The sequence below is a fragment of the Rattus norvegicus genome, chromosome 11 (genome assembly GCF_021556685.1).
Source record: "Rattus norvegicus strain SHRSP/BbbUtx chromosome 11, alternate assembly SHRSP_T2T, whole genome shotgun sequence".
In the NCBI taxonomy this organism is placed as follows: domain Eukaryota; kingdom Metazoa; phylum Chordata; class Mammalia; order Rodentia; family Muridae; genus Rattus; species Rattus norvegicus.
The window spans coordinates 68,983,528-69,008,969 of record NC_141544.1 but is presented as its reverse complement, the minus strand read 5'-3'; the positions used below and the strand labels follow the sequence as shown (position 1 = coordinate 69,008,969).

At 41.9% G+C, this 25,442-nt stretch overlaps 2 protein-coding genes and 1 pseudogene across 19 annotated transcripts in view; 1 reads left to right on the top strand and 2 right to left on the bottom strand.

Annotated features, from left to right (window-relative positions):
- Positions 1-17,291, bottom strand: part of Cd200l2 (CD200 molecule like 2) — a 31,666-nt gene extending 14,375 nt beyond the window's left edge. For 2 of the 13 annotated variants that reach the window (XM_087577320.1, XM_087577329.1), the window contains exons 1-4: positions 16,460-16,842; positions 15,967-16,036; positions 12,728-13,077; positions 11,784-12,083 (exon numbers count right to left, since the gene is read on the bottom strand). In XM_087577320.1, coding sequence (XP_087433446.1) covers positions 11,784-12,083; positions 12,728-12,992 — 565 coding nt within the window. In that variant the 5' untranslated portion in view covers positions 12,993-13,077; positions 15,967-16,036; positions 16,460-16,842. Of the gene's footprint in view, positions 1-11,783; positions 12,084-12,727; positions 13,078-15,175; positions 16,037-16,327 lie in introns of all 13 variants that reach the window. The other 11 variants (XM_087577321.1, XM_087577328.1, XM_087577324.1 and 8 more) reach the window with 9 other exon arrangements.
- Traf4-ps1 (Tnf receptor associated factor 4, pseudogene 1) lies at positions 16,837-17,542 on the bottom strand (annotated as a pseudogene).
- Positions 17,543-17,979: 437 nt separating this feature from the next.
- The window catches only part of Slc9c1 (solute carrier family 9 member C1), a 66,872-nt gene continuing 59,409 nt past the window's right edge, over positions 17,980-25,442 (top strand). For 2 of the 6 annotated variants that reach the window (NM_001437751.1, NM_001437748.1), the window contains 6 exon segments: positions 17,980-18,082; positions 19,316-19,446; positions 20,070-20,323; positions 21,445-21,545; positions 23,261-23,389; positions 24,538-24,703. In NM_001437751.1, the coding sequence (NP_001424680.1) occupies positions 20,176-20,323; positions 21,445-21,545; positions 23,261-23,389; positions 24,538-24,703 (544 nt within the window). In that variant the 5' untranslated portion in view covers positions 17,980-18,082; positions 19,316-19,446; positions 20,070-20,175. 6 annotated transcript variants of the gene reach the window in all.

Sequence of the window (25,442 nt, the reverse complement as noted above, 5' to 3'; positions counted from 1 at the left end):
TAACATATGAAATGTAAATAAAAAATATCAAATAAAATTATTTTCATTGCAAAAAAAAAAAAAAAGCTTGAGTCTCAAAGGAAGGAAAATACCATCAAAGTACTTGAAGAAGATGTTTATACACTCTCTCAGAAAACATGAAGAAAAGAAAAATAATGGATATTAAGATGAAGTAAAAACTTAACCTAGATTGTTAAGCATATTTTTAAGGAGTTGTTTAAAAAATGAAACCATTGAAAGAACTAGAGGAAATTTTCCATGAATGAGAATACATTCAGAATTTGCTGATGCTTAGTGATTGATTCTCCTTGGTTCCTGGGCTAATGTGACCACATTATGGGAAAGTTACACATTTCTCACTAGTTTTTAGAGTCCAGCTGTCAATCATCCTATCCTAATATTGAAATAGAGTAGACTAGGTCTCATTAACCAAATTATATCATTGCCATCTATCACCTCATTCTCATTATAGGAATTTCATGAGAACTGTCAATATACAGGAGTAGGAACATGACTGATGGCCAGAAGTTTACTGCACTCTTGTGTCACCAAGTGAGCGCCTACAAACTGGAAAAAAGGGAAGGGAAAATGCACAGAACTTCCTTACCCTTCTTTTGATTTTCAGGAGCTGCTTGTCTTGTCCATGTAGTTTGAAGCATGCTACTATTTTACTTGATTTTATTATAGAATTCAGAGAGTGCTATTCTATTTATCTCAAGCATAGTGCAATTAGAATTAGTTTTGTGGTCTATTTAATCTTTTAAGCCTTCTTCTCCCTTGAAGAATAATTTGGATCTCTTTGTTGTAGATTCTGATAGTGAAGCTCCTTATATGTCATATGTTCATACTTAAAGCAGAATTTTGCCCCAGTGGTGTTACCATAGGTTGGCATCTGAAGTTCAGCAAACATGAAGACCTCAGCCTCTACACACATATGTCTTTCAGATTCTAGGGTATTTCCAAGGAAAAAGTGGAGGAGGTGAACCCCTCTAACACATTTCTCCTACCAGCAATCTTTGCTTTGTAATGGCAAAGGTCATAAGAAGGGGAATATTTCACTGGAATGGGTACTTGTTTTCCTTAGCATTCTGTAGCCTGAAATACATCCACTAATTTGAAAAATGTCCAGAAATCAATATCAAGGTATATATACAGGGCTCAAATGAAAAACTGGTGGTGTGCAGACAGCACAGAATTTATGAAGCCCTGCAGCTGAGTGCTTTGGTGGCCACTGGCAATCCAATGCTGTTTTGTTTCATAAAGGTATTCATAGTTCCAAATAATTTGTTCATATATCAGTGTAGTAATGCACATGGCAAAGTAGTTACTAGCTCTCTGGGCTATGGAATGGCATTTCTTCTTGACAGTACAGAATAGTGAATGCTGATTGGCCTGCTCCAGAATTCTCGGGTACTAGGGAGTGTCTTTTGCCATAAATCAAAATAACATCTTGGAAGGTAACTAGAAGAAAACTACAAATTCTCTTCCAGTTAGAAAGTATAGAGTTGAGAATCTGAGAGAAGAGTGTGTTAATACTCTTGACTGTTGAAAAAAATCAGAAAAACCTTTTAATTAGTGAAAGCCTTGCTATTTGGTGATTTTGTTAGGATACTCCTGATATGTTCAAATGTTATCATACTTTTACAGTAGATTAGTCATAGATTACCCATAATGTGGAGTAATAAGTATTAATTATTACCAATATCATGATTCACTCAAGCCTGTTAACAGATACAGCCATCAGCAATGGGTGATTTCCTGATGGGTGATTTCCACTGCTATTATCTCGATTGCCCATGGGGACAATGCTCCTTATAGTGCTGATAGTGTTGGTGAGTTGGAACAAGAAACAAGCTGGCAGAACAAGACTTGTGGGGCTTGGAACACAGTAAAGCTAGCTTGGTGGCAATGGTAATATTGGTGGAAAGAAATTATCCTACAAACTATGAGTAAGAGGGAGCTAATGTATAAATAATTAGAGAAACTTAGAATAGAATGATGAGATGTTATTGTTGGTATTATGTCTAAGCTCCACCCTCACAGCTACCTGGGAACAGCCAGGTATGCTCCACCCCACAGTTGCCTGACTATAAAGGGGGTTGCTTGCCCCCTCCTCCCCCTCTCACTCCTCTCTTTGTTCTCTTCTCTTTCCTGTTCTCCCCCTCTTCCTTGTCCCTTCTCTCTACCCTCCTCCCCCCACATGCTTATGACTGGCCTTTCCCCTCCTCTCCTCTTCTTTTCTCATTAAACCTCTCCATGTGAACCGTATTGGCTTGGTGTGCTTTGTCTGGGTGCGGGCCATGATTTAAACCCTAACTGGTGGTTCGTACGTGGTTTTTGATCTCCCTGTGTCTACAAGGTCTGGTGTCCTGCCTCTGCTGACTGCAGGACTGCAGGACAGAAGATAGCCCTTTCCCACAGCGGGCCTCCGCAGCCACCTCTGTCCTCAGTCTGAGGTCACTAGGCTTGGGCCGGATGCTCGCCTGGGCTATGGCAAGGAGGAATGGAGACACATGCAGTTGCTGCCCCTCCTAAGCCACACGTGCATCCCTCCGGTTCATTAGTTTCATCTGTTTTGCTGTTGCACACCACCACCTGCTGGCTGCTATGGGACTCAGGACTTCCACCACTTGAGTTACTGCATCAGTTACTACTTCAGCTGGCTCGCAAGCCGACTTCTCCGTGAGCCACTGCCCTCAGTGGTTCACCACATTGTGCCATCTTTTGCCGCTTCACCACAAGGTTCATCAACCACAAGGTTCAACTTTCCCTGCTACCAAACTGCAGCTACAATTTCCGCACAAACAACAGCAGATAGGTAGGTCTATTTCGGTTGGCAAGGAGGACCCCGATTTCCCAGATAAAGCCTGGCCAGTTTTTCTGAGATTATGGGAATTTCCTTAGACTAGGGATAGGACCTCAATTACTGGGTGGAATTTCCCTTGAAAGCAGTTCCTCATTCCCCTTTCACACCCCTCTTGCTCCAGGTTCTCACAGCTGACATGAAATCCCAGGCCTGGGTAGGAATGCTTCTGGAGGGTCTGGGACCCGTCGTTTATGGCCTCCAGATGTCTCAGTGATGACTGAGACACCTGGCCTGACAGAGTGTTTCCGTTATTGAGATTAATCCTTCTCTGTGTTCCTCTTGTAGCCCCACCCAACTCCTCTTAGCTATGAAACAGGCACCAGATGACAGTACAACTCTTGGTCCAGCTAACAAACTACCTCCTCTTCACTGCAGGCCTGCTTCCTCAGTTTCTCCTTCTCACCAGGTTACCCCAGAGTCTCCTCGATTGACCTCTCCAGACCCCTCCCCTCCTGTGCCAGCTGTAGGATGCTTCAATCTCCCTACACTGGCACCTATTTTCACCCCTCCTATCACCCTCTCCAAGACCATAGCAAAACCCCCAAACCCTTCATTGCCAGAGATATCTGACTGAGCACCAGTCCTTTGGTTGAGAGAGGTAGCCAGTGTAGATGGGCTCATCACTGAATGAACTTTCTCAAATAGAAAACAGACTGGGTTCCTACACCTCTAACTCATCCACCTTTATTAAAGAGTTCCAGTACATTACCCAGTCTTATAGCTTGACTTCCCAAGATGTACATATGATCCTTACTAATAATTTACTTCCAGAGGAACGTCAATGACTTTGGGAGAGGCGAAAATACATGCAGACAATGTAGAGGGCCACAATAACATTCGCCACCACTAGATGGCGCTGGCTTCCACTGCGCCCCACGTGGAAGGCCAGGATAGCCTCCGCCATTACAAGATGGCGCCAGCCCTTGCCGCGCCAGCCGACTCCCTTTCGGGAAATTAACTGTGCGCATGTGCAAGAGTGCCTTCGTGCCAGGTCTTTGCCCACTCTGGGGCGTGCCTTATGAGATCATGGGTAAGCAACCAATCAGGTGTGGATGTGCCGCGCTAGGGTGTATATAAGCGCACCATGTTGGCGCGCGAGGCTTCCTCCTTAAGGTTTTAATAAAGTTTGGTCACAGCAAGAATTTCTATGTCCCCGCGTGTTTCTTGCCAGCGTGGGACAAGACAAGATCCATCAAACAGATGGAACATACCCTATTGGATCTGAAGCAGTACCTGATCAAGATCCCCAATGGAATTATAATTCCACAAGTGGCATCCTAGCCAGAGATAGGTTTATAACCTGTCTCCTGGCCGGTCTCTGCAGGACAGCCTTAAAGTTAGTGAATTTTGAAAAACTACAAGAGGTCATCCAGGAAAACCCATTTCAATTTTTAGAACACTTTACAAAAGCTTTATTGCAATACAGTAATTTGAACCCTGAAAATACAGAAGATAAACAACTTCTGATGACCTATTTCTTTTCCAAGAGCTATCCCGACATAAAGGGACAAACTTAAAAAGCTAGAGAGGAGGGCCTCTAACTCCATAGGCAGAAATTTTGGTGCTGGCCTTCAAGGTGTACGAAAGAAGAGATGAGAAGGCTCACAGACTACCATATGCTGGCAAAGGCTGTCTGACCAGCTTAAGCCACTGCCCAGAACTTCTAAGGCTAAGGAACCACCAGGCTCCTGCTACAAGCATGGTTGACAAGGTCATTGGATAAGGGCTTTCCCTAATTTCCACAAGCCAAGGAGTTATGTTCTAGGTGCCATCAAGAGGGACACTAGATGTTGATTGCCCTCGTGTTGCTCAGGACAGGGGGACATCACATTCACATAACCCTCCAGATGATCTCCTAGGTTTGGCTGTGGACGGCTGAAGGGGCCTGAGTTCCCTGGACCTGACCACTGCCATCACCAGCAGAGCCGTGGGTAACCATCACGGTAGGTGGGTAGCTCATCTCCTTCCTCTTGGACACTGGGCCACTTATTCGGTTCTAACGGAGTTTTGGGGGCCCACATCTCTCTCCCATTTCCCTATTCTTAGGGTAGGGGGACCTTACCTTCCTCACCAAACCCCACTGCTTGGCTGCATTTTTAGGGGTGTACCTCTCACCCATTCCTTTTTGGTAGTACCAACATGCCCAGTCTCCTTATTGGGAAGGGATCTTCTAGATAAATTGGGAGCTTCCATTTCCTTTGCTCCATCCATTGGCCTGAACTCAAGCTCTCCAGTGTTAAGACATAGAGATGCAGCTCCCAGGCAGGGTCAATAAGGACTGGCGACAGGTGCAAGTAGGGGCAGGAATGCCACCTTGAGAAGAAAATGTTTTTCTCACTTGACCTTAAACTGTGTTCTGCTGTGTCCTGTTTCTGGGGAAACAGTTCTCATGCTCTCTTGGTAATGGCGAGTATACTTTGATAATAAGAAGAGGGGTGATTTGTTATGTGAATATTTTGAGAAGAAACCTTTGTTTACTCGTATTTCTTTGTTTAGTCTTGCCTCAGTTGTTCCTGATATCGTGGGAATAACAATTTTATGGTATCTTGCCAAAATGGAAATTGTAGTAATGCATATCCATATCTATATAAGGATTAATAAAGTTTGCAACTGCGTGCAGTTGCTTCTGCCTTTGCTCTGCATCCCCTGTGTCCTGGTTGTGTGACTGTACCCAGGGCCCCCAATACACTAGACGTTGACACTCCAGCAGCCCCTCTGCTCCTTCTCCTAGCTAGCCAACCTACTTACACAGACATGTTGTTTTCTTTATCAGCTTCTCAGGTAGACCCCCAAGTTTGGGAAGTCTAGAACCCCTCTGTTGCTAAGCAGTCTTTCCATATAGGATCTGGAAACTGCTTTCTCTGTCTTTTTGTCATGGCAAACTGTTTTAAGACATGCAGGACACGTTCTGTAGGACAAATTCTTCCTCTGCTCCACAAAAAAACTTATCTTAAAGAATGTTCATGTTATCTCTGTTGTAAACTTATAAACTACAGGGAACCCACTCTGACCTACCTCTCGTGGGCCAAATAGACTCCACCCAGAAAAGTTCATCTGCCTAAAGTTCCCACTTACTGCCTCTTCCAAAGAGTGGGATTCCTCTGGGTTTCAAATGTACATCTAAGAAAAAATGCTTTTCTTTCCTCCCAAATGTGCTTAATCTTATTCTCTAAACACACACACACACACACACACACACACACACACACACACACACACAGTAGTAGTCAGAGATTATGATCACCCTATTCATGCTCCACCATCGCCTATAATTTTCTTTTTTAAATTAAGGCAAAATGGGGGAATGTTGGTATTCTGTCTAAGTTCCACCCCCATGGCTACCTGGAACAGCCAGTTATGCTCTGCCCCAGAGTTGCCTGACAACAGCCAACTGTTCCTATAAAGGGGGCTGCTTGCCCCTCCTCTCCCTCTTATTCCTCTCTTACTCTTCTCTTTGTTCTCTTCTCTTCCCTGTTCTCCCCCTCTTCCCTGTCCCTTCTCTCTATGCCTGCTTCCCTCCATGTGGTCATGTCTGGCCTTTCCTCTCCTCTCCTCTTCTCTCACTAAACTGTCCACGTGGAACCATGTTGGTTGGGTGTGCTTTGTTCAGACGAGAGCTGAGATTTAAACCCCAACATTGGTCCTAACATCAAATCCTAACAGTTATGAGAGTCAGAAATGAGAATGAGTCACTTGCCATGACTGTACCTCCATATCATGTTCATAAATTTATCTTAATATGAGGGGATTATGAAAATAAAGCCAGACTTTAGACTATGAACAAAATCAATACCACTCTTTTGAAGTTATGGAAACACAGCTAATAGAAACCAAGAATCTCCAACACTTGATCTAAGGGTCTGATGAAGATCGAAAATGACAGTCTTCTACTGCAGGAAATGGAGGTTCAAAGTTCGTTAACTGATGAATAGAGTTACAAAATCATGGAAACAAAAGACCAAAAAAGTAAAGTTGTAAAACAATAAAAGGACTAGTGTAAAATTAAAGCCGTAAAATAATAAAAGTGGTTGTTTTGCAAGTGAATAATAAGGGTCGCTTTGAGTTCCAGAGTCACCTGATTAGCTTGAATCCAAACTTCCCCGTGTAAATATTAAAAAGATCTGGATAAGTTACCTAAAACCTTTTAACATACAAGAGTCTATCAGTCATAGATCTAGTAAGAGAAAGCATCATCCAAGTGTCAGGTTAGACACTTAGGAACACATTTCACCAAAAATGTACCAGTTATCGAGTTCAAAGTTAAAACAGAGCAGTTGAAAATCAGGCAGAAATGTAAGCAATCACACTGAACAATAAAACCTGGAGGTAAATATTGTCCAGGGATAGATACTTTAGGGTTAAATCTCCATAGTTACAATCCAGGAGAGAGAAATGAAGCAGAAAGGGGCCTCTGCTTTTCAAAGACTTAAGCATATATTTCCATTTTTTTTTCAGGGCTAGAGATCAAACCCAGAGTCCTACTCATGCAAGCAAACATTGTCTCACTGAGCCATAACTCCAGCCCTTTCTTGCTTATTCTTAACAAGATTGAGAAAATTATCCCTTACCACAAACACTCAGGCACAGCAAAAGTAAATGTCCTTTGGAGGATAATATTACAAAACCCTTCACTTTAAAATTTTATGTACAATTCCATTCACATGAACTATATATCATATTTGTGTATATGCATATATGCATGTATGATATATGTCTATGCAATATGTTACATGTGAATATACACATGTGTGTATATGTATATATGGATATGTACATATGATATATACATACATGCATGTATGAGACACAGTTTATAGGCTTTCTTGATGTGGGAACATAAAGATTTGATAGTTATCATTAAAACATATAGAGTATTAAATAAACTACCCATTCCTACCTATTATATAGCTATATTGGTTTTGAAAACAGAATAATAAATATTGGCAGCGATGTAAGCAAAACCCAAATAGACTTACATGGCTGTTAAGAACTTAAAATAGTTTGACCCCTGGCAGCTTGTGAAAATACTGGACACTTTATCTATCATATAACCCACAAATGTGCTTCCCGGTTCATTATTACCAGGGAGCTGAAAAATATCAATATATGTTTATGTAAAACCTTGTGCACAAATGCTCAAGAGGAATTTTTCACAGCAGTCAGAAATATAAATAATTCAAGCATCATTTAACTGAGGATTTGGAAAATGAAGAGTGGTGCATCTATACTGGAGAATACTTTGACTCATGAAAATTGAATTATTGATATATGTCACCATGAGTAAACACTGAAAACCCACTTTGTGGAAGCTAGCAATCCCGAATAGCCACATACTGTAGAATTGCATTGAAAGGAAGTAACCGCAGTCGATGAATCCATCGGCATAGAAAATAAGTTAGTGACTGCCAGGTAGTAGGAAAGCCATTTGCTTTATTCATTGGGGATTTTTGCTACTGCAAAAGGTGTTTGGTTTCTTCAGGAAGTAGTGGAGAGGTTCTGTAATTAAACATCCAAGGTTGCCGCAAAGTAATTAGAAAACACCAACAAGCTACAGATGATACCCTTTAATATGGCGACTTCTATCTTAATAAAAACAAATTGCCAAGGGAAGGGGAGGACCTCGGCACACAGAGGTGTTCTATGATGTCTTTACTAATGGCTGTTAACTTTGTAAATATATTAAAAATGATTGGCTCCTATACTATCACTGAATTGTATGCTCTATAAGTGATAGGAAAACACAGTTGTTAAAAACAAACAGGAAACTTAAAAATCTCAGTTGTGTCTGCAATTTCATGGACATAGAACAGAAACCAGAATAAATCTTGAAGTTAAGAGTGAAAAACTACATAGCCCCTTATGTGAAGAGATAATAGTCATTTCCTACAAGAGTAATGAAAAATAGTAACCTGCAGATTGGAGGCCTTTAGAAAGGTTGTGTTAGTGGCACCTGCATTTATACGTAATGGGCAGGCTGAAGAAAGAGGATTGAAAATTGAAATCTAGCCTGGACTGTAGAGTGAGCAGAGTGAGTTCAAAGCCAAACTCAGCAACCACATAAGATTTTAAAATAAATGAGAGGGGGGCGGGGAGTAAGGGAAGAAGGGAGGGAGGGAAGGAAATGAAAAAAGCAAGGAAGAGAAAAGAGAGAAGGAAAAGAAAAGAAACTCTGGAGATACGTTCAATTTTGGTTTTGAGCACCTGTCTAGCATATACAAGGCCCCTGGCTTCCAGGGGACAGGGCGGTGAAAGAGGGAGACACAGTAGAACAAAGTATTTTTATACACATTCTTTGTATGATAACTTAACAAAGAGAAAAGTTAATGAAACTATCAAAAGGAACAACCTACAAGACATGCTTAGGTCATGGTGGCATTCCCTTGTGAGTAGCTGAAGGTCATTGTAATGGGGGTGAGTCACTGTGACAGCACCACTGGCACCAGGGATTTTAAGCAGTTCCCTTTTGTTTACATGGTGCATCCTACCCTGCAAAGCCTTCCAGTTACTGACCAGCTTTGTGTTACATGTTGGTGTGTTACATGTTGGGTTTCCTAGCCTTTTACTAGAGCACTTAAGTCACCTGTTAAACTGTTTGTCATTTATAAATTAAAAAAAAGATGAGAAGAAAAATCATACAAGCCACCAGGGTGGAAAGTGTGTCCCCAAAGAGCAGTACCAAAGCTGAGAACTTGCTCTAGACAAGAACTTTCTGAACAGAATCCAACAGCACACGGTCTACCCCAAGGACAGATAGATGGGACTGTGAGAACTAGAAAGTTTACTTCATAGTAACAGAATCTATCAGAACAAATGGCCCACAGCCACATTTCATTTCAGACATGAGCTAACACCCAGAATTTGCAAAAGAACTGAAAAACAAACAAACAAACAAACAAACAAACAAACAAACAAACACCCAAGTGGCCAGTCAAAAAATAGGCTAACAAAAAAGAAAAAACACCAACGGTCAAATGTGTGTGTGTGTGTGTGTGTGTGTGTGTGTGTGTGTGTGTGTGTGTGTGTGTGTGGTGTATATGTTATTAGTTTTATTTAACATCCAATTTATGATCATTTCATATGAATGAGTGTTTTGTGGTTTGCCTGAATGTTTCTTTGTGTGTGTGTGTGTGTGTGTGTGTGTGTGTGTGTGTATGCATGCAGGTCTAATTGTGGCTAAAGTCTTTTTAAAAAACTTAGAAAAGAGAATGAGAGAGAGTAATATTACTAGGTGATGCAGTGGGATCAGGGCACATGGACCCCTGAGTCCTGGAAGAGGAAATAAATCTTGAGTGATGAAGCTCTAAGGCAGGAGGCCCAGGTTGCAAGGACATGAAGAAAATGGGAGAGAGGAAATCACAAAACTCACTTGGTTTTAAAATGTCATCATATGATATACTGATTTGGACAAGAAAATTATTCCTAATGATATTTGCCTATCCTTGCAGACCACAGCCTAGCATAACTGTTATCAGAGAGGTTTCATCCAGCAACTGATAGGAGCAGATGCAGAGACCCATCGTGAAACGCTGGGCAAAGTTCTAGGAACCTCTTGGAATAAAGGAGGAAGGTGGTAGGAATCAGAGGGATCAAGAACACCGGAAGAACATGGCTCACAGAATCAACTTCCCAGGGCTTATAGGAGCACACAATCTGGGGGCCTGCATGAGTATGGACTGGGTCCTCTGCATACATGTTATGGTTGTGTACATTGGTGTTCTTGTGGGACTCAGGGCTGCCTCTGACTCTTTTGCCTGTTTTTGGAATGCTTTCCTCCTACTGGGTTACCTCATCCAGCCTTGATGTGAGGGTGTGTGCCTAGTCTTATTGTACTCTGTTATGCTATGGGAAGCATGCTCTTTTCTGAAGAAAAATAGAGAAGGAGTGGATTTGAGGGAGAGAGAATCGAGGAAAGAAGGGAGGGGAAAATGTGGTGGAGATGGAATATATGAGAGACAAAATTAATTAATTAAAAAAATAAAATTTTAAAGTGAGGAAAATCCAATGGCTTTCACCAAATTGATGGAAAAAAAAACAAAACTACCTAACATTAATTAAAAGATTATGAAAATACTTTTTAAAAAGTATTTGGCAGAAAAATAAAACTGGCTATCATTGCCTCCAAAGAAAAACCAAGACCAAAAACTATGAACGAAAAAAACAAGCAAGCAAGCAAACAAAGCAAACGCAGTATGGCAAAGAGCATGTTTATTGAACCCTGCTGCAGTATGCAGGGTTAAGGTGGAGAGTGTCCATTCTTTGATTTGTTTTTTTAAGTAGCATCTCTCTCTACAGCACTAGTTGTCTTGGTACTCACTTTGTAGACCTGGCTGTCCCTGAACCCGCAGAGATCCTTGTGCTTCTAACCCCCAAGTGCAGGAATTAAAGTGTGTGTTACTGTGCCTGACTTCATTGTTCATGCCTTAATCATGTGTGTACTTTATACTGATTGACTTCTTCCAAAATAGCTGATTTGTATGAATACTTTTCATAATGGATTTTTTTAAAGATAAATATCTCTCCTCTCTCTCTTTTGTGTGTGTGTGTGTGTGTGTGTGTATGTTTTTGTATGCACATGTGTAAATGCATGCTTGTTTGCATACATGTATGTGTGTGTACATGTATGAACTATGGAAGTCAGAAATAAACCAGGAAAGCCTTCCAACTTGTGACTTTTTTAGCCTTGAGAACTGAACTGAGAGCAGAGACTCACTGATTATTCTAGGCTGTCTGGCCAGTGAGTCCCAGGATTCAGCTTTACTTGCCTGCCTAGCATTGGAAATACAAGCACACACCCACAAGTGGCTTTTCATGTGGGCATCAAACTTGAGTTCCATGCTTTCATGGCAAGTGTTTCATAGACTAAGCTGTATTCCCAGCACCAGCTGCCCCCTTCAACTTCCCTGTCACTTTTACTTACATCCTTGATTTCGTGGCAGAGGGACTATCTTCTCTTCATGTCTTACAGGGTGAGTCATGGACACAACCAGGTTCTGAAGACCCAGGGACCTCGCAGTTTTCAAAGAGATGCTGTAGATTTTAGTGACAGCCACTGTGGCATTGGAGTTCTGAACAAGGTACTCTTGTGCTGGGTGTACTGTGACTTGTGATGGGTAAATGGAGATTCCAGGGGCAGGCTTTCCCACAGCAGAACAACGAAGGCTATGAAGATCCTCAGAGCCAGGTACAGACTGGAGTTCAGTTACCAGTTCAGATACAGCTGAGGCAAAGAGGGGGAAACAAAATTACTAGAAAGACAAACCATACCAAATTCTCTCCTGTGAGAGAATGGCATTTCCCTCCAATTTCTATATGACACACAAATGCTGAAAACACACCCCTGTCTGATGACTCCTCACACACGTCATAAAACTTCCAACACCTTTCTTCTGTCCACTGACTGCTGTCTCAACTTCCATACAACTATAAATTATATTATACACATCCTCATCACTTTCCATTTATAGCAGCATAACGCAGAACTTGTGTTCTTACTAGTACTGTGATTTTACTTATTCGAAGAATATGGAATACTAATTCCCTTAGTTCTATTGTTCCTCTCAGGGTTCTCTATCTTTTCTCACAACTTCTCCATTTAGTAACTACACTCTGTACTCTTGTAGGTTTCCTCTTCTTAACTGAAGCCAGTGCAGCATAGCTTAAAGAAATGAGGTGGGAGACAGCGCTGCCTAAGTGCGCCATGTCCATTGGCCTCCATTATTTTTCTCCTGTCTAAGTAACTTGGATCAAACATCATCAGCCTTCATTATCTATCTTCCTTAAGGATAGTGTCCTTAAGAGCTATAACTCCATGATGTCTACCCCCATAATGCTGATTACCCCCTTGAGGAAGGTGTTATATACTTGAAATGTTAAGGCAGGTTTGTTCTCCATGGCTGACGTGTGGAAAAGTGTTGAACAGGCACTTGTAGCAGGCTTCATCTTCAAATGTCACTCCTTGGATAGTCATGAAGGAGACGCTGGGTTCCAGCACCTTACACTGCAGCCTGTTTACGTATGGTGGGAGAATCCTTTCTCCATATTTGTGACTGTAAGTGCCAATATTGTGAGGTGAAGAGTCTTGGATTTTCTGCCAGGTAACTTGCAAAACATTAGCCAAACTGGTCATATTGCAGAAGATGGTAACGTTTCTTCCCAGGATAGCTGTTTCATAATTCTTATGCTTTATTCTCTGTGAAGACTCTGAAAAGGAGGTTCAGCGTTAAGGAAAGTATGCACGTGTACTACCCCAGAGGTCCTAACAGCACTTCTCTTTGCCTTACGATAACCATTTTCATTGCCTCTTCTACATACTAGGAAATGGCACTCTCTAGACTGAGATTACAAGCAAATGTGTATCAAATTGTTTTCCAAAAGTGCAGTGGATCTGAACTGTACAAAATCATGAGGAACCTCTTCAACACATGAGGCACGTTTGTTAGAGAAACCCTGTTTGTCAGGAAGTTCTGTTCTCATGCTTCACATGGGCTGGTCTGTGGGACTGTGGTCTTCTAGCAATAGCATTATTTTCCTTTCCTGCCCCTTAGCACTTTCATCTCCGTAACAGCCTTAACTGACACCACCTGACTCACAAGCTCATCTGACAGTTAAAACCACTACAAACGTTTTAGTTTTCCTAAGTAATTTGTTCCTTGCCTGCAGAGAAGGATTAAATACACAAGAAAACCAAAATTAGCAAAAAGTAGAAGCAGAAGAAAGAAAGAGTGAATGAATGAATGATTGAATGAATGAATCAAGGTGTCCATCACTGATGCCATAACAGTTCCTGTACTGCTTAGCCCCTCATTATCATTCGTTCCCAGGTTTCCTGTGTCTTTACAGTTGGATCTATACCATGACAGGAACCTTTCTCATTATCCGTTTTGTTTACAAACATATTCCTTATCGGTGCCAGGGGTCGATCCCAGGGCTGCCTTCATTCTAATGAAAAACCTTATCATTAAACCTCAACCCCTCTTTTTTAAAAAATTTGTTATTTTATTTATTTACATTTCAAATGTTATCCTCCTTCCCAGTTTCCCCTCCACAAACCCCATCTCATCCTCCACCCCCTGCTCCTATGAGGGGAGTCCTGCAACCACCCACTCCTGCCTTATCGCCCTAGCATTCCCCTATGCTGGGGCATTGAGCCTCCACAGGACCAAGGGCCTTCTCTCCCACTGATGCCAGATAAGGCCATCCTCTTCTACATATGCAGCTGGAGCCCTGGGAGCTCTGGGGGTTCTTGTTGGTTGATATTATTGTTCTTCCTATGGGGTTGCAAACCCCTTCAGATCCTTCAGTCCTTCCCATAACTACTCCGTTAGGGTCCCCATGCTCAGTCCGATGGTTGGCTGTGAGCATCTGCATCTATATTGGTCAGGCTCTGGCAGATCCTCTCAGGGTACAGCTAAACCAGGCTCCTGTCAGCAAGCGCTTCTTGGCATCAGCAATAGAGTCTGTCAGCCCCTCTTTTGAGTTGATTTTTTTTTCGCTTCCTCTCCTCAAATATTTTTTAAAGACTTTTTTTCTAGGTTTTTATCTATGCTTGTAGTGGGGATATGCACCCTTGAACAGAAGGTAAGGGGTCTTTGGTGATGTGGGTGCTTCCAACAGAACCGGGATCCTCCAAGAGAATATTATTTGCTCTTGGCTCTTAATTCCCGAGCCACCTCCATAGACCATTAACCCCACTTCTTAAAAGTTCATCATAGATGTATATAATCACCTTAACATGAATATAACTGATGGTTTAAATGCTCTTTATTCAGTCACTTAGTATGAGCCAAAAATAATAGGATAATGTTACGTACATTCTTAAATTAGGTCAGCTTTCAGTGATAGACAAATCCATAAAGCAGATTATTTTTATAACAAAAACACATCTTAATGAACGTGAGTCTGGAGACAAGTCGGTCTCAAACTTAAAACATATATATTCTGCTCAACTGTGAACCTGGCCATGATTCCGAGAAACAGACAGAAGTTGCAAAGATACCCCTTGTGTCTAGCAGGTCTGCTACCTTTACAGTAACAAAGAACAGACATATTTCCAGGAAACTATCCACTTTCAGCAAGAGGTGCACACCTCAGAAGTTCATTCACACTGTTCCCTCACCTTCTATAGTCATTGTTTCAAATATGCTCACACTACATGATTTGCTAACTGTGGGATTGTATCCATCTATGGTTAGCACACAGAACCAAGCACACATCCCTCTTAACCACTTATAAAACAGTACATGGCCTACCAGGTAGTACTTATTTGCCATTGACTTCCAGCTAAATATCTATAAAAGGAAATGAAGTTACCTGATTCTTGCTCACAGAGAGGAAGCAGTAAGAGATGGAGAATGCAATGGAGTAAAAAGTCCATTGAATCTGTTGACGGAGGTCTTTGCTAATCTTGTTCCCTTGCTGATTGAGACAAATATTTCCTCATACTTTTCCCCACCAAATCATGGTTACTCATTAACACATCATTCTTCTACATAACTTAATGGAATGCTCTTCCATTGAGACCCACCAATGACCATCTGTCAAAATCAATAATCTTTCTACAAGCATAAATATTCTTATTTCATTTAATAATGTAATTCTATCTCTTTTTTGTAAATACAATTCAGGATTTATTTAAAAAAATCAGAGCTGTCCTGCTCTTCTGTTCTAGCACTAGAGAGAGGGCCCCACTGGGAGTGGAAAGAGAAATTAGTCTAGAGGCAGATTCTTATAACAGCCCCTCCCTTTGCCAATACCTCCCACAACCTCTATGGCTCTTGGGAAATCGCACCTGAACAGGCACCTCAGCCCAGGTAGAATGTAGTTGGCCTTGACCAGGAGGGGAAGCAGGTCCTGGGATCACATTTCTAGCCCTTGATAACGCGGAGACCTGCTTCCCCCAGGGGCCGGGGCTGAAGCACCAATTGGAGGCACCTGAGGGGTAGGGATGACGGTGGTGGTGGTAGGGAGAGTGATCTAGCAACCTAGGCAAAAGAAGCAGAAAGGAGGACCAGCCCCCAATCCAGTTGCAGCCCGTGCCTGAGATCCTGTCCCATCTTCCTTCCCACTTGAACCCAAAAGGATCTTCTCTTGGCTGAGGATATTTCAGGGCAGTTCGACAGAGGCACGGATGAAAACTGCATCATCCCATATGTAATTTCACTTTCGGATGTCCTGGTGGGAAATAAAATTTGGGTTAGCCAAAGTCCAGAAAAACTCTCATCCAAGGAGCCTTGCCAAGTGTCAGGCTTCTGAAAGTTCTTCCAGATTGGATCAGGGTGGAAGGTCTCAATGACCTGCTGTGGCTTAGCCAAACCTGGGTCACTGATCCAGCAGGGAAAAGGTGACCCGGTGGGCAAAGGGCCACTCAAGGAGATTGTTAAAGTCTCCTGGCAACACACGGATGTAGATGGAGAGATGCGTGCCCTCCCCACTGCCGTTGGCATTAAGGAAAGCGATTGGCACCTGCAGCTTGTAACCATACTTATATGTATAGAAGGCTGGGCTGAAGCACTCCAGGTTAGGCTTGGCCTTGGCCTCTCGTAGATGACGCCCTAAGCTGCCAATCTTTCAGATGAGCACTCCATCACTGCCTACCGGATAGCTCTTCCAGCTCTCTGCGCAGTTCCTGCAGCTCTTGCTGCTGTTGGCTCACCAGGGCACGCATCCTAGCCAGATGAGGCTTTACACTCTCCTCCACGTGACGTCCCATTGCCAGCTTAGGGCACCCGTGCTTGCAGCCAGACTCTTTGAAAGGGCAGAGCATGAAGTCAGTACTGCAGCTATCCATCAAGTGGATGGGGAGGTCCCCCTGAGCCACAGTGCCCACTCCACATTGGTTGGGGCAAGGAACAGGCAGTCTTGGGCACTGGTACTAATGACTCTGGATGGTGTCATAAACCTAGTACAGTAGGCACAAGGCTGGGTGCGCTTGGGGCACTCAGAAGTGGCATGCTGGGCCAACAGTCACCTCATCATGTGGGCACCACACTTGTTCTCACAGTACACACTCTCTTCAGGGCACACAACCTCGTGACTCTCGCACTGGTACTAATGACTCTGGATGGTGTCATAAACCTAGTACAGTAGGCACAAGGCTGGGTGCGCTTGGGGCACTCAGAAGTGGCATGCTGGGCCAACAGTCACCTCATCATGTGGGCACCACACTTGTTCTCACAGTACACACTCTCTTCAGGGCACACAACCTCGTGACTCTCGTATGCCTCCCCACTGAAGTCACAACCACAAAATTTCACACTTGAGGCTGCGCTTAGGGCAGTCCTGCTGCAGGTGGGCGGGCAGGTCATGCGGGCTCAGCTTGGCTGGACAGCGATTCGGGCAGGGAACTCCATCCATTCAAGCTGCAAGTGTTCAAGTGGCCCTGTAGATTATGAAGTGTCCCATCCCAGCGACAGCCCTCCTCACTGTGGATGCAGCATAGAGCCAAACCTAACACCTGCACCTCCAGACCCACATCTGGGTAGATCTTGGCATAGTCCAGAGGAAGCTGGTCCTCGGGGCATTTGAAGACTCCTTCACTAAGGAACTGCTGCGGGCAATGTCACAGAAGCAGTGGCCACAATTTGACACCTGCACAGGCTTGCACAAGGGTTTCCCACACAGTGGGAACAGCACCAACCACTGGGGCTTTTCCAGGAACTTGTAGGCGAAGCTGGGCATAGTGGTCTCTATTTGTCTTGATTTCATTCTTCTGTTCCCAGAACCAAGTCCCCAACCCAAAGCTTCAAATCCAGCAACCAGAAATTCTGCATTCAAAATATCTATAACCTCACCCTATCCAGAAGACTTCCTCTTACTTGAATTCAGAGAAAACACTGTCCATGTGCTCATGGCCAGAAACTCACTATATCACGGCTTAAATATACATAATATATTTACTGTATTATAGTCACTGTATTTACATTTTAATGTAAAGAATACATTTACTGGAGGATTGTTTTCTCGATCCCTTATTACTTTTCTAAATAAGCACAGCTTTAAAATTTTCAATGCCTTAAATAGACAGAAAATGGATGCTGTTTCTATGAGCCAATCAAGTCAGGAGTTATGGACCTCCAGCCAGTAGGCACATAGCAGGGGCGGGGCTTGGAATAAGTAACTGTCAGTGAGGTTGCAGTTGGTTTTGGACAGTTCTGGAGTGAGAGGAAGTTCCTGGCCTCCACTTCTCACATTCTCTAGGACACTCCTGTGCCCTGGATGGTGAGCCCTCCTGTTGTTTCTCTTTCTGGAAGTTGACCTTTCCATCTGGTGCTTGTTTTCTGGACCGCCTCTGTTCGAAGATCAAAGGAAGCCACTGTTTAGCTTAGAGTCTTGGCTCGCTCTTGTGCTTTCTCATTACAACCAAAGACTGTAAGACCAATTGCCTTAGGGCAAATTTCTGTCTCACCCCTTCACCGTTAAACTTTTTATCAGGTCTTGAGAAACTACTCACCACCACATGGATAATGACTTCATATTGATGACGTACCCAGTAGTCATGCCCTAAAAGAGAGTGGGGTGGAAGATGGTGAGCCTGGGCTGTTCCTTATGAATTACCAGCACTGTTGAGTAGAATTCCCTCCCTGTTCAGGGTCAGTGAGTAGGGAGGGTGTTTAATGTCTCAGAGTTCACTAAGCAGACGTTGGGACCTTCAGTTGTATCCAACCCCAATTGTGAGGCTTGGGCCTCAGAGCTTGCTCATGTGAGTAGGAACTCCATCGCACACTGTCGGAGATAGCTCCTTCTCTGCCTTCCTACAAGATGGTAATGATGGGGGAAAAGTCTTCAGGGACAAAGTGAATGGATACAACTTCCATGCTATGAGAAAGGGGGTCTCTGAGCTTTGGTTGGCTGGCCAGTAAGGGTAATGTACACATCAGGGTGGACATTAATATCTCCACAACCCAAACCAAAACATTTCCTTGGTGAAAAAATGTCTGAAACTATATAGGGAAATCATAATGGCTGAAACTATGTAGGGAAATCATTATTTTTCTCATAATGAGACTTGGACTCGTACATTTATTGAAACACAGTAAACTGATTTACTCTGAAGAAGTTCTGGCGGCATTTTAAATCTGGTTGTTCGTTCTGTAGCTCTTGTACACATATCTTTAAAACATTAAAGACTAGTCATCAATTGTGTTAAACTTAATCTGGGATATCCCTAAATTTCAGTAATAATCGAAGTGCGGAGTAATTATATAATCTTTTGGGAACTGGTTGATTAGAATTAAATGTTTTAAAATGATTTAAAAGTGTTTATGGGACTATGTCTTCCGATATGCAGTTCAGAACCAGAGACCCCTTTGCTGTATTAAATTCTGAAAGCAGGCAGAGAAGGTCAAAATGGAACTTGTACAGTTCCCAAGACCCAGGATGCACTCTGGATCAATTAATTCACCTCCGAGGGGAGTAACCTCAGGATCAGCATCAGGATTTTTTTCTTTTCAGCTTTCCAAGTGATTCATGCTACTGCTGAGATGGAGTCTTACTGGACAGACATAGCTGAGAGCCGTTGCTCTATTTCCAGATCAACCTCAAGCTCTTGTTTTCTTTTGTGATTTTTTTTTTATTATTTTGAGGTAGGCAATTGTGTGTGTGTGTGTGTGTGTGTGTGTGTGTGTGTGTGTGTGTATTTGAGGTTAACTAGGACATGAGGAGTCCTTGCCCCAGCCCACAAGATGAGATTTCTTGAAAGCAATTAAAAACCTCCAGTGTGAAACTGTCTGACCTTGGGACGAAATAAGTTCTCTGTTTGTGGCTATTGTTCATTGTTTTAAACTCTTATCAGACTCATGGTCCGATGGTGCTCCACACAGGATAAAAGAAAGTCCTGGTTTCTATCAGTAAGGTCTGTTAGCTGGACTCTGGTTAAAATTTACCTGAAAGTAAAATTCACTTCCTCAAACAGTTGCATAACCTACACTAGCTTGTGGTCTCAATGGAGGGAGAAGGGTTCTGTGAAGGATTCCTTTTGGTAGTTGAACAGGTTCAAAACAGACAATGGCTGGGGAGCAGTCAGGACTGAGAATGGATACAAGGCATCACTGGCTAGTGCCTATCCCTTGGGATTATGCAGTTTACATTTCGTTCCAGTAGAAAGTGTCACAGAAAGGAGTTGCATTCCTAATGTTTAAGGGCCATGAGTGAGGAGTCAAGATACTTAAAGGAGAAAAAATCACTTATTTCTCCTTATTTCTTTTAGAAGGGCATTAGGAAGACACCAAGAAGAAAAGTCCTATTCCCTTTGATCCCCTGTGAGTTTTTCAGAGACACAGAGTTTGAGACGCTGACTGTAATTAAATACGGGAATGGAAGAAGTTTTTGAGAATCTAACTACAACCCACAATGTCAAACTGAGTAATGCATGGCTGGATCTTCTCAAAAGCGTGTTTTTGAGCACTCCCCAGGACCTCCCTGAAATCATCTTGATACTATCTTTGATCTGTACGATTGGAGGTAAGCTAAGACCCATCCCCCCTCAGTCTAGTCTATCTTGTAAGCGATATCAGATTGAGTTAAAGAAAGAAAGTAACCGTGGTAGGAAATTAGAATTGTATACCTAGTTACATACATTTAATATAATACATTCAGATGAAAGAATTAAGCAGTACCTATCCTTGGGAAGTGATGGCATAGCTGTCATCGGTGTCCTTCACCTCTCTCAGATTAAAACACTTACAGCACAGTTACTACTAGTCAGACTCAACTTTCAGTAACTAGAGCAATTGAAGGAGAGAAGAATCAAAGTTCTGAATAGAAATTTCCAGAAATTCTACCTAAATAATAAACCTACACTGACCTTTTATAAATGGAAGTGGAGGAGGAGGAAGAGAAGGAGGAGGTAGTGGTGGAGGAGGAGGAAGAGAAGAAGAAGAAGAAGAAGAAGAAGAAGAAGAAGAAGAAGAAGAAGAAGAAGAAGAAGAAGAAGAAGAAGAAGAAGAAGAAGAAGAAGCAGCAAACTGGAAATGGTGTTTTTCTTTACTTTCTTTGACATGTTTAGAAATTATACTAAAAGAATCAGAAAAAAAAGTAAATGGAAGAAAATATACTGATACCTAACAGAGGACTGAGTGCAGCCTTTTCGCAGAAATGGCAAAGAAAACCAGGAATGTTACAAGTTACTGTGGTTTTCTTGGATTTTTTTTCTGTTGGGCAAATTGGTTTTAGTTTGAGTTAATTATTCTTTTATTGGGGAATTGAAAACTAAATGAGCATAGTTTGGTTTACAACCATGATAGCGGTTATAAAAACTATTGCAAATACGACCCAAGGACCAATGGATGTAGCAATAGTTAACTGTTAAGTTATAAATAGTTAATAGTTAAGTCTCTAAAGAAATGCAATCAACCCAAAAAAAAAAGTTATCAACTAGTGTTGACATTGATTTTGTGCCAGCATGAATGAAGGTCTTGATCACATGTAAACAGTAATTAGTAGTAAATATCATTCTATTTCCTTGATATTTAGAAGTCGCATAACATATAATAGTAAAAGTCAGTAAATATGACATTACCTTGTCTATTAGTAATGAGTATAGATTTTACATTGTTCATCAGTAACAAGTATACTTTTTGCAGCATTTTTGAACATGCATCTGAAGGATTTTCCAATTCCTCTTCCTGTGATACTATTTTTAATTGGATGCTGTTTTGAAATTCTGAGTTTTGCATCTACTCAGGTCTGTATAATAAATGAATATCAACATTATATCTAAGGGTTGCATAAATGCAAAGAAGGCTAATGAATTTTTGAAAAAAACAAAAACCTGATCTCCTTCCATTTAAACAAGCAAATGATGTTTGTAATATAATAATAATAATAATAATAATAATAATAATAAATAACCACACTGAAAGAACAGAGCCCACAGTTTGGAAGCACAAAGATTGTTGGAAGTGAATATGTGCACAACTACTGAGGATAGATCAGAATTCAGAATCCTAGACAAGAATTTGGCCAGGAAGATAGCATGGAGTTTCAATCACAGGATTCTGGTAGTAAGATCATTCCGATAATGATCCAATACTGTTGCGATAGTTGAAAAATGTTTTATATGTTTTGTAGAAGACATGCTTGTCCCTGAAAGGGGCATAGGATAAGATATATAAAGAAATAGAAATTGAGTCTATTCCATGAAATGGAAATGACAAAGACAAATGAGATTTAGACACGGAAGTGACAACATTAGAACAGTTGGGATCATGTAGACAGGAGAATACTTACTATAAAAAAATGTAGACTGTATTCCTGATGCATTAAACAGTGCTCCCACCCAGAAATTTGAGGTAAAGCTTTTTTTATAAGAGGACAAAACAAGAATCGTTTCCATTGCACAGGCTCTGTGATCTCAGTTTCTGCTACTAAAGGCCTTCTCCATACATGAATGAAAGGCGCAGCTGTTTCACAGCCTATATATGAAATGAACAGTGAGTCCGATTTAGCCCAAGGGCTATATTTAGCAACTGACCAACTAAAGTGGTCATTGGAAATGATGGACTTTTTCAGACATAGCCAGTAATGTTAAGAGAGTCTATCTGTGCAAGGACAAAAACTGAACTGTTCACTTATCTAATCCTAGATAATTCTCTTGACATAAATTCAACTCTAAGTCCTTCCAATGTCTCCACCAGGGGAAGATACCTTTTGCCACAGAACTGTGACCTGTCTAAGATAGGACTCTGCAAGCTAATAAGCCAGCTTGCCACAGTTTCAATTTCTGAGAAAAAGCACGGAACTGGGCCAGAAGTAAAGACATTCAGAAGAACAGCAGTTATGGGAGTGTAAACTTTATCCTGTGCCTGTTCTCAAAACCCTGATAGCACAGGCTAAAGCCAGAGAGGCTAGCTGAAGTCCACACATGTGGTAGGCTGCCCCACAGAAGAAAGATGAATGCTCCTAGTAGAACATGCAGATATCTACTAGCATCAGGATAGATGACCCCCCTGATATTTCACTACTCACACGAACTTCATCTCTGTTCCAGCCTAGACCTCTCATTCTTTCACAGATATTGATTGAACATGGCTTTTTCATAGCTCCTTGGACTCCATGGGATCATTTACTCATTTGTAGATTCTTATGTGTAAGAACCCACTTACTTAAAATACTTTGTTCTCCTCTGTTCCTGTAAACCTGCTATATGGTCTTTACTACCTGTGTCAATGTCCTCTCCCTGAGAAGGGTCCAGGGATGTGTATTAGCTTTCCTCCATTTTGTGTTTCCATATGCCAATCAGATGCAAAGTTGCATAATCCCCAACAGAATTGCTTCAACCCCATACTGTATTGTATCGTTCTCAAATTTTCTTTCTCTGTTGCTAGAGAAGGCTCTCTGGCATGTGTTCTATGCTAACAAAGGGCAAATATGTGTGAATAATCAATTTTATATGACTAGATCCAGTTATATGCAGATGCCATACAGTGGATGGATCCTGACATGTTTTTTGGGATATTTACACCAGTAATTATCTTTAATGTTGCATTTGACATGGATATATACATGCTTCAAAAGTTATTTTGGCAGGTAATGGTTTTGCTTTTATATTACTCTCCATTCACTAACCATGTTAATTATGTTCAGTTTATAATATTTTATCCCAAAATAGAAAATAAAGAGAATGGGGAAATTATAGTACATCAGAGTGGTGAATCTAGAAAGAAAGAAACAAATTGTCTTAGGGTTTTATTGCTGTGAACAGACCATGACCAAAACAACTCTTATAAGGACAATGTCTAATTGGGACTGGCTTACAGGTTCAGAGGTTCAGTCCATTATCATCAAGATGGGAGCAAGGGGCGGGTGGAGCTGAGAGTTCTACATCTCCATCTGAAGGCTGCTAGCAGAATACTGAATTCCAGGAAGCTAGAATTAGGTTCTTAAGCCCACACGCACAGTGACACACCTACTCCAACAAGGCTACACTTGATAATAGTGTCAGTCCCTGGGCCAAACATATACGAACCATCACACATATATTGGCAGTGTTCTAGAATATTGGAAGCTCAGGAGAAAGTTGGAGAAGGGAAACAATTCTGACTATTTTACTGCAAAATTTGACACCAATCATCATGTTAGTTCTGGGAATCTGTAAGAACATGACAATGAAGTATATTGTCTCAAAGAGGAATGAATTTGATGAGCTATGTCCTGTTTTAAATCCCTACCGTCTAACGCTACAACTGCTAGGAGCAGTGAAAGTGCAGAGGGAGACCCACAGAAGCAAGTGTAACCCAAATCCCAGCGGCATCTGAGTACCAAGAGGAGAGGGCTCTATTAATGAAAGCCAGCCACTGAGATAAAACTCATCTGGTCACAAGCTGTGCATTATATCTTCCAAAGCTTTCAGAAATAGTTCTGTAAAAGGAAGTCTCTGGCCTAAACACCATCAGAAGCAATGCATTTTAATTTAAAACCAGGCACACCGAGTTCAGACAATTGACCAGAAGGAACGGGGGCTGGGGGAGCAGTAGCTGCAGAGAACTGTGGTATATGTTGGCCCAGAAGACCTATGCTCAGCCACCTCCTGTATCTCTACTTAGGTGGGGGAGGTGGGGGGTGTTGCTCTAGCAGAGTGAGCTAACAAACCGCTAGCCAGTCCTCTCTCTGGTCTTCTGCTTTCCAAAACAATGCAAGAGAGATCTGATCTCTCTACCACCAAAATGTCTTTGCAGATATTATTAATTACAATTCCTGGATTTATGATTAATTACACCTTAATACTGTGGTATCTGCAGTCTGTGAATAAATTATCTTTAAAGACCATCCCCTGGCTACTGTTTTCAGCTGTGCTTATCAGTTCAGATCCTATGCTTACTTCAGCCTCCATAAGAGACCTTGGTAAGTATCCCTCTCTGTTCTCTTCTCCTTTCCTATACTGAGGACAGATTTTGTAGCTAACTCATCTTCATCTGAAGCTCCTTTGTCAGAGATGGATTTCACCACATGCAGTGGTGTGGTAAGGGGATGGACGATGTGGAGGCCTAGCACGTATTCTGCAAGTGATGCTTAGTAAAGAAGGAAAGACCAATGAGGAGCTTATCTCGAATCTAAAAAGAGCAGTTTCCCATCACGGACTAGGGTCATACAAGTATCTCCCTTGCACTGACAGAACAGTTTGTACCAGCACTTTATTATGTACACACTGTAGTCGATTTTCCTTTGCTCGATATTTACTATCCTTTGAAAACAGCCAATAGGATAAGGCCACTTTAAATGTCCTTTGTAGTCACTGTCAACATTAATCAAAAGCCAAAAGAATAACAAACAATAAAATTACACATCATAGAATTGTTGCGGTATATACTATTTAGAACAGACTACACATCAGTAGCTAACTTGCAGCTTGGTCTTTATGTGGGACCACTAACGAGTGGAGCAGGGGTCGTCTCCGATTCTGATCCCTGCCATTGGATCCCCTTCCCCTTCTGTATTGCCTTCCCTGGGTAGACTTCAGTAGGAAAGGTTATACCTACTCCTGCTGGGACTAGATGTCCCAGGGTGGGGTGGTATCTATGGGGTTGGGGTTCTCCCTTCTCGGAGGAGGAGAGGGAGCCACAGGAGGAGGGACTTGTAAGGG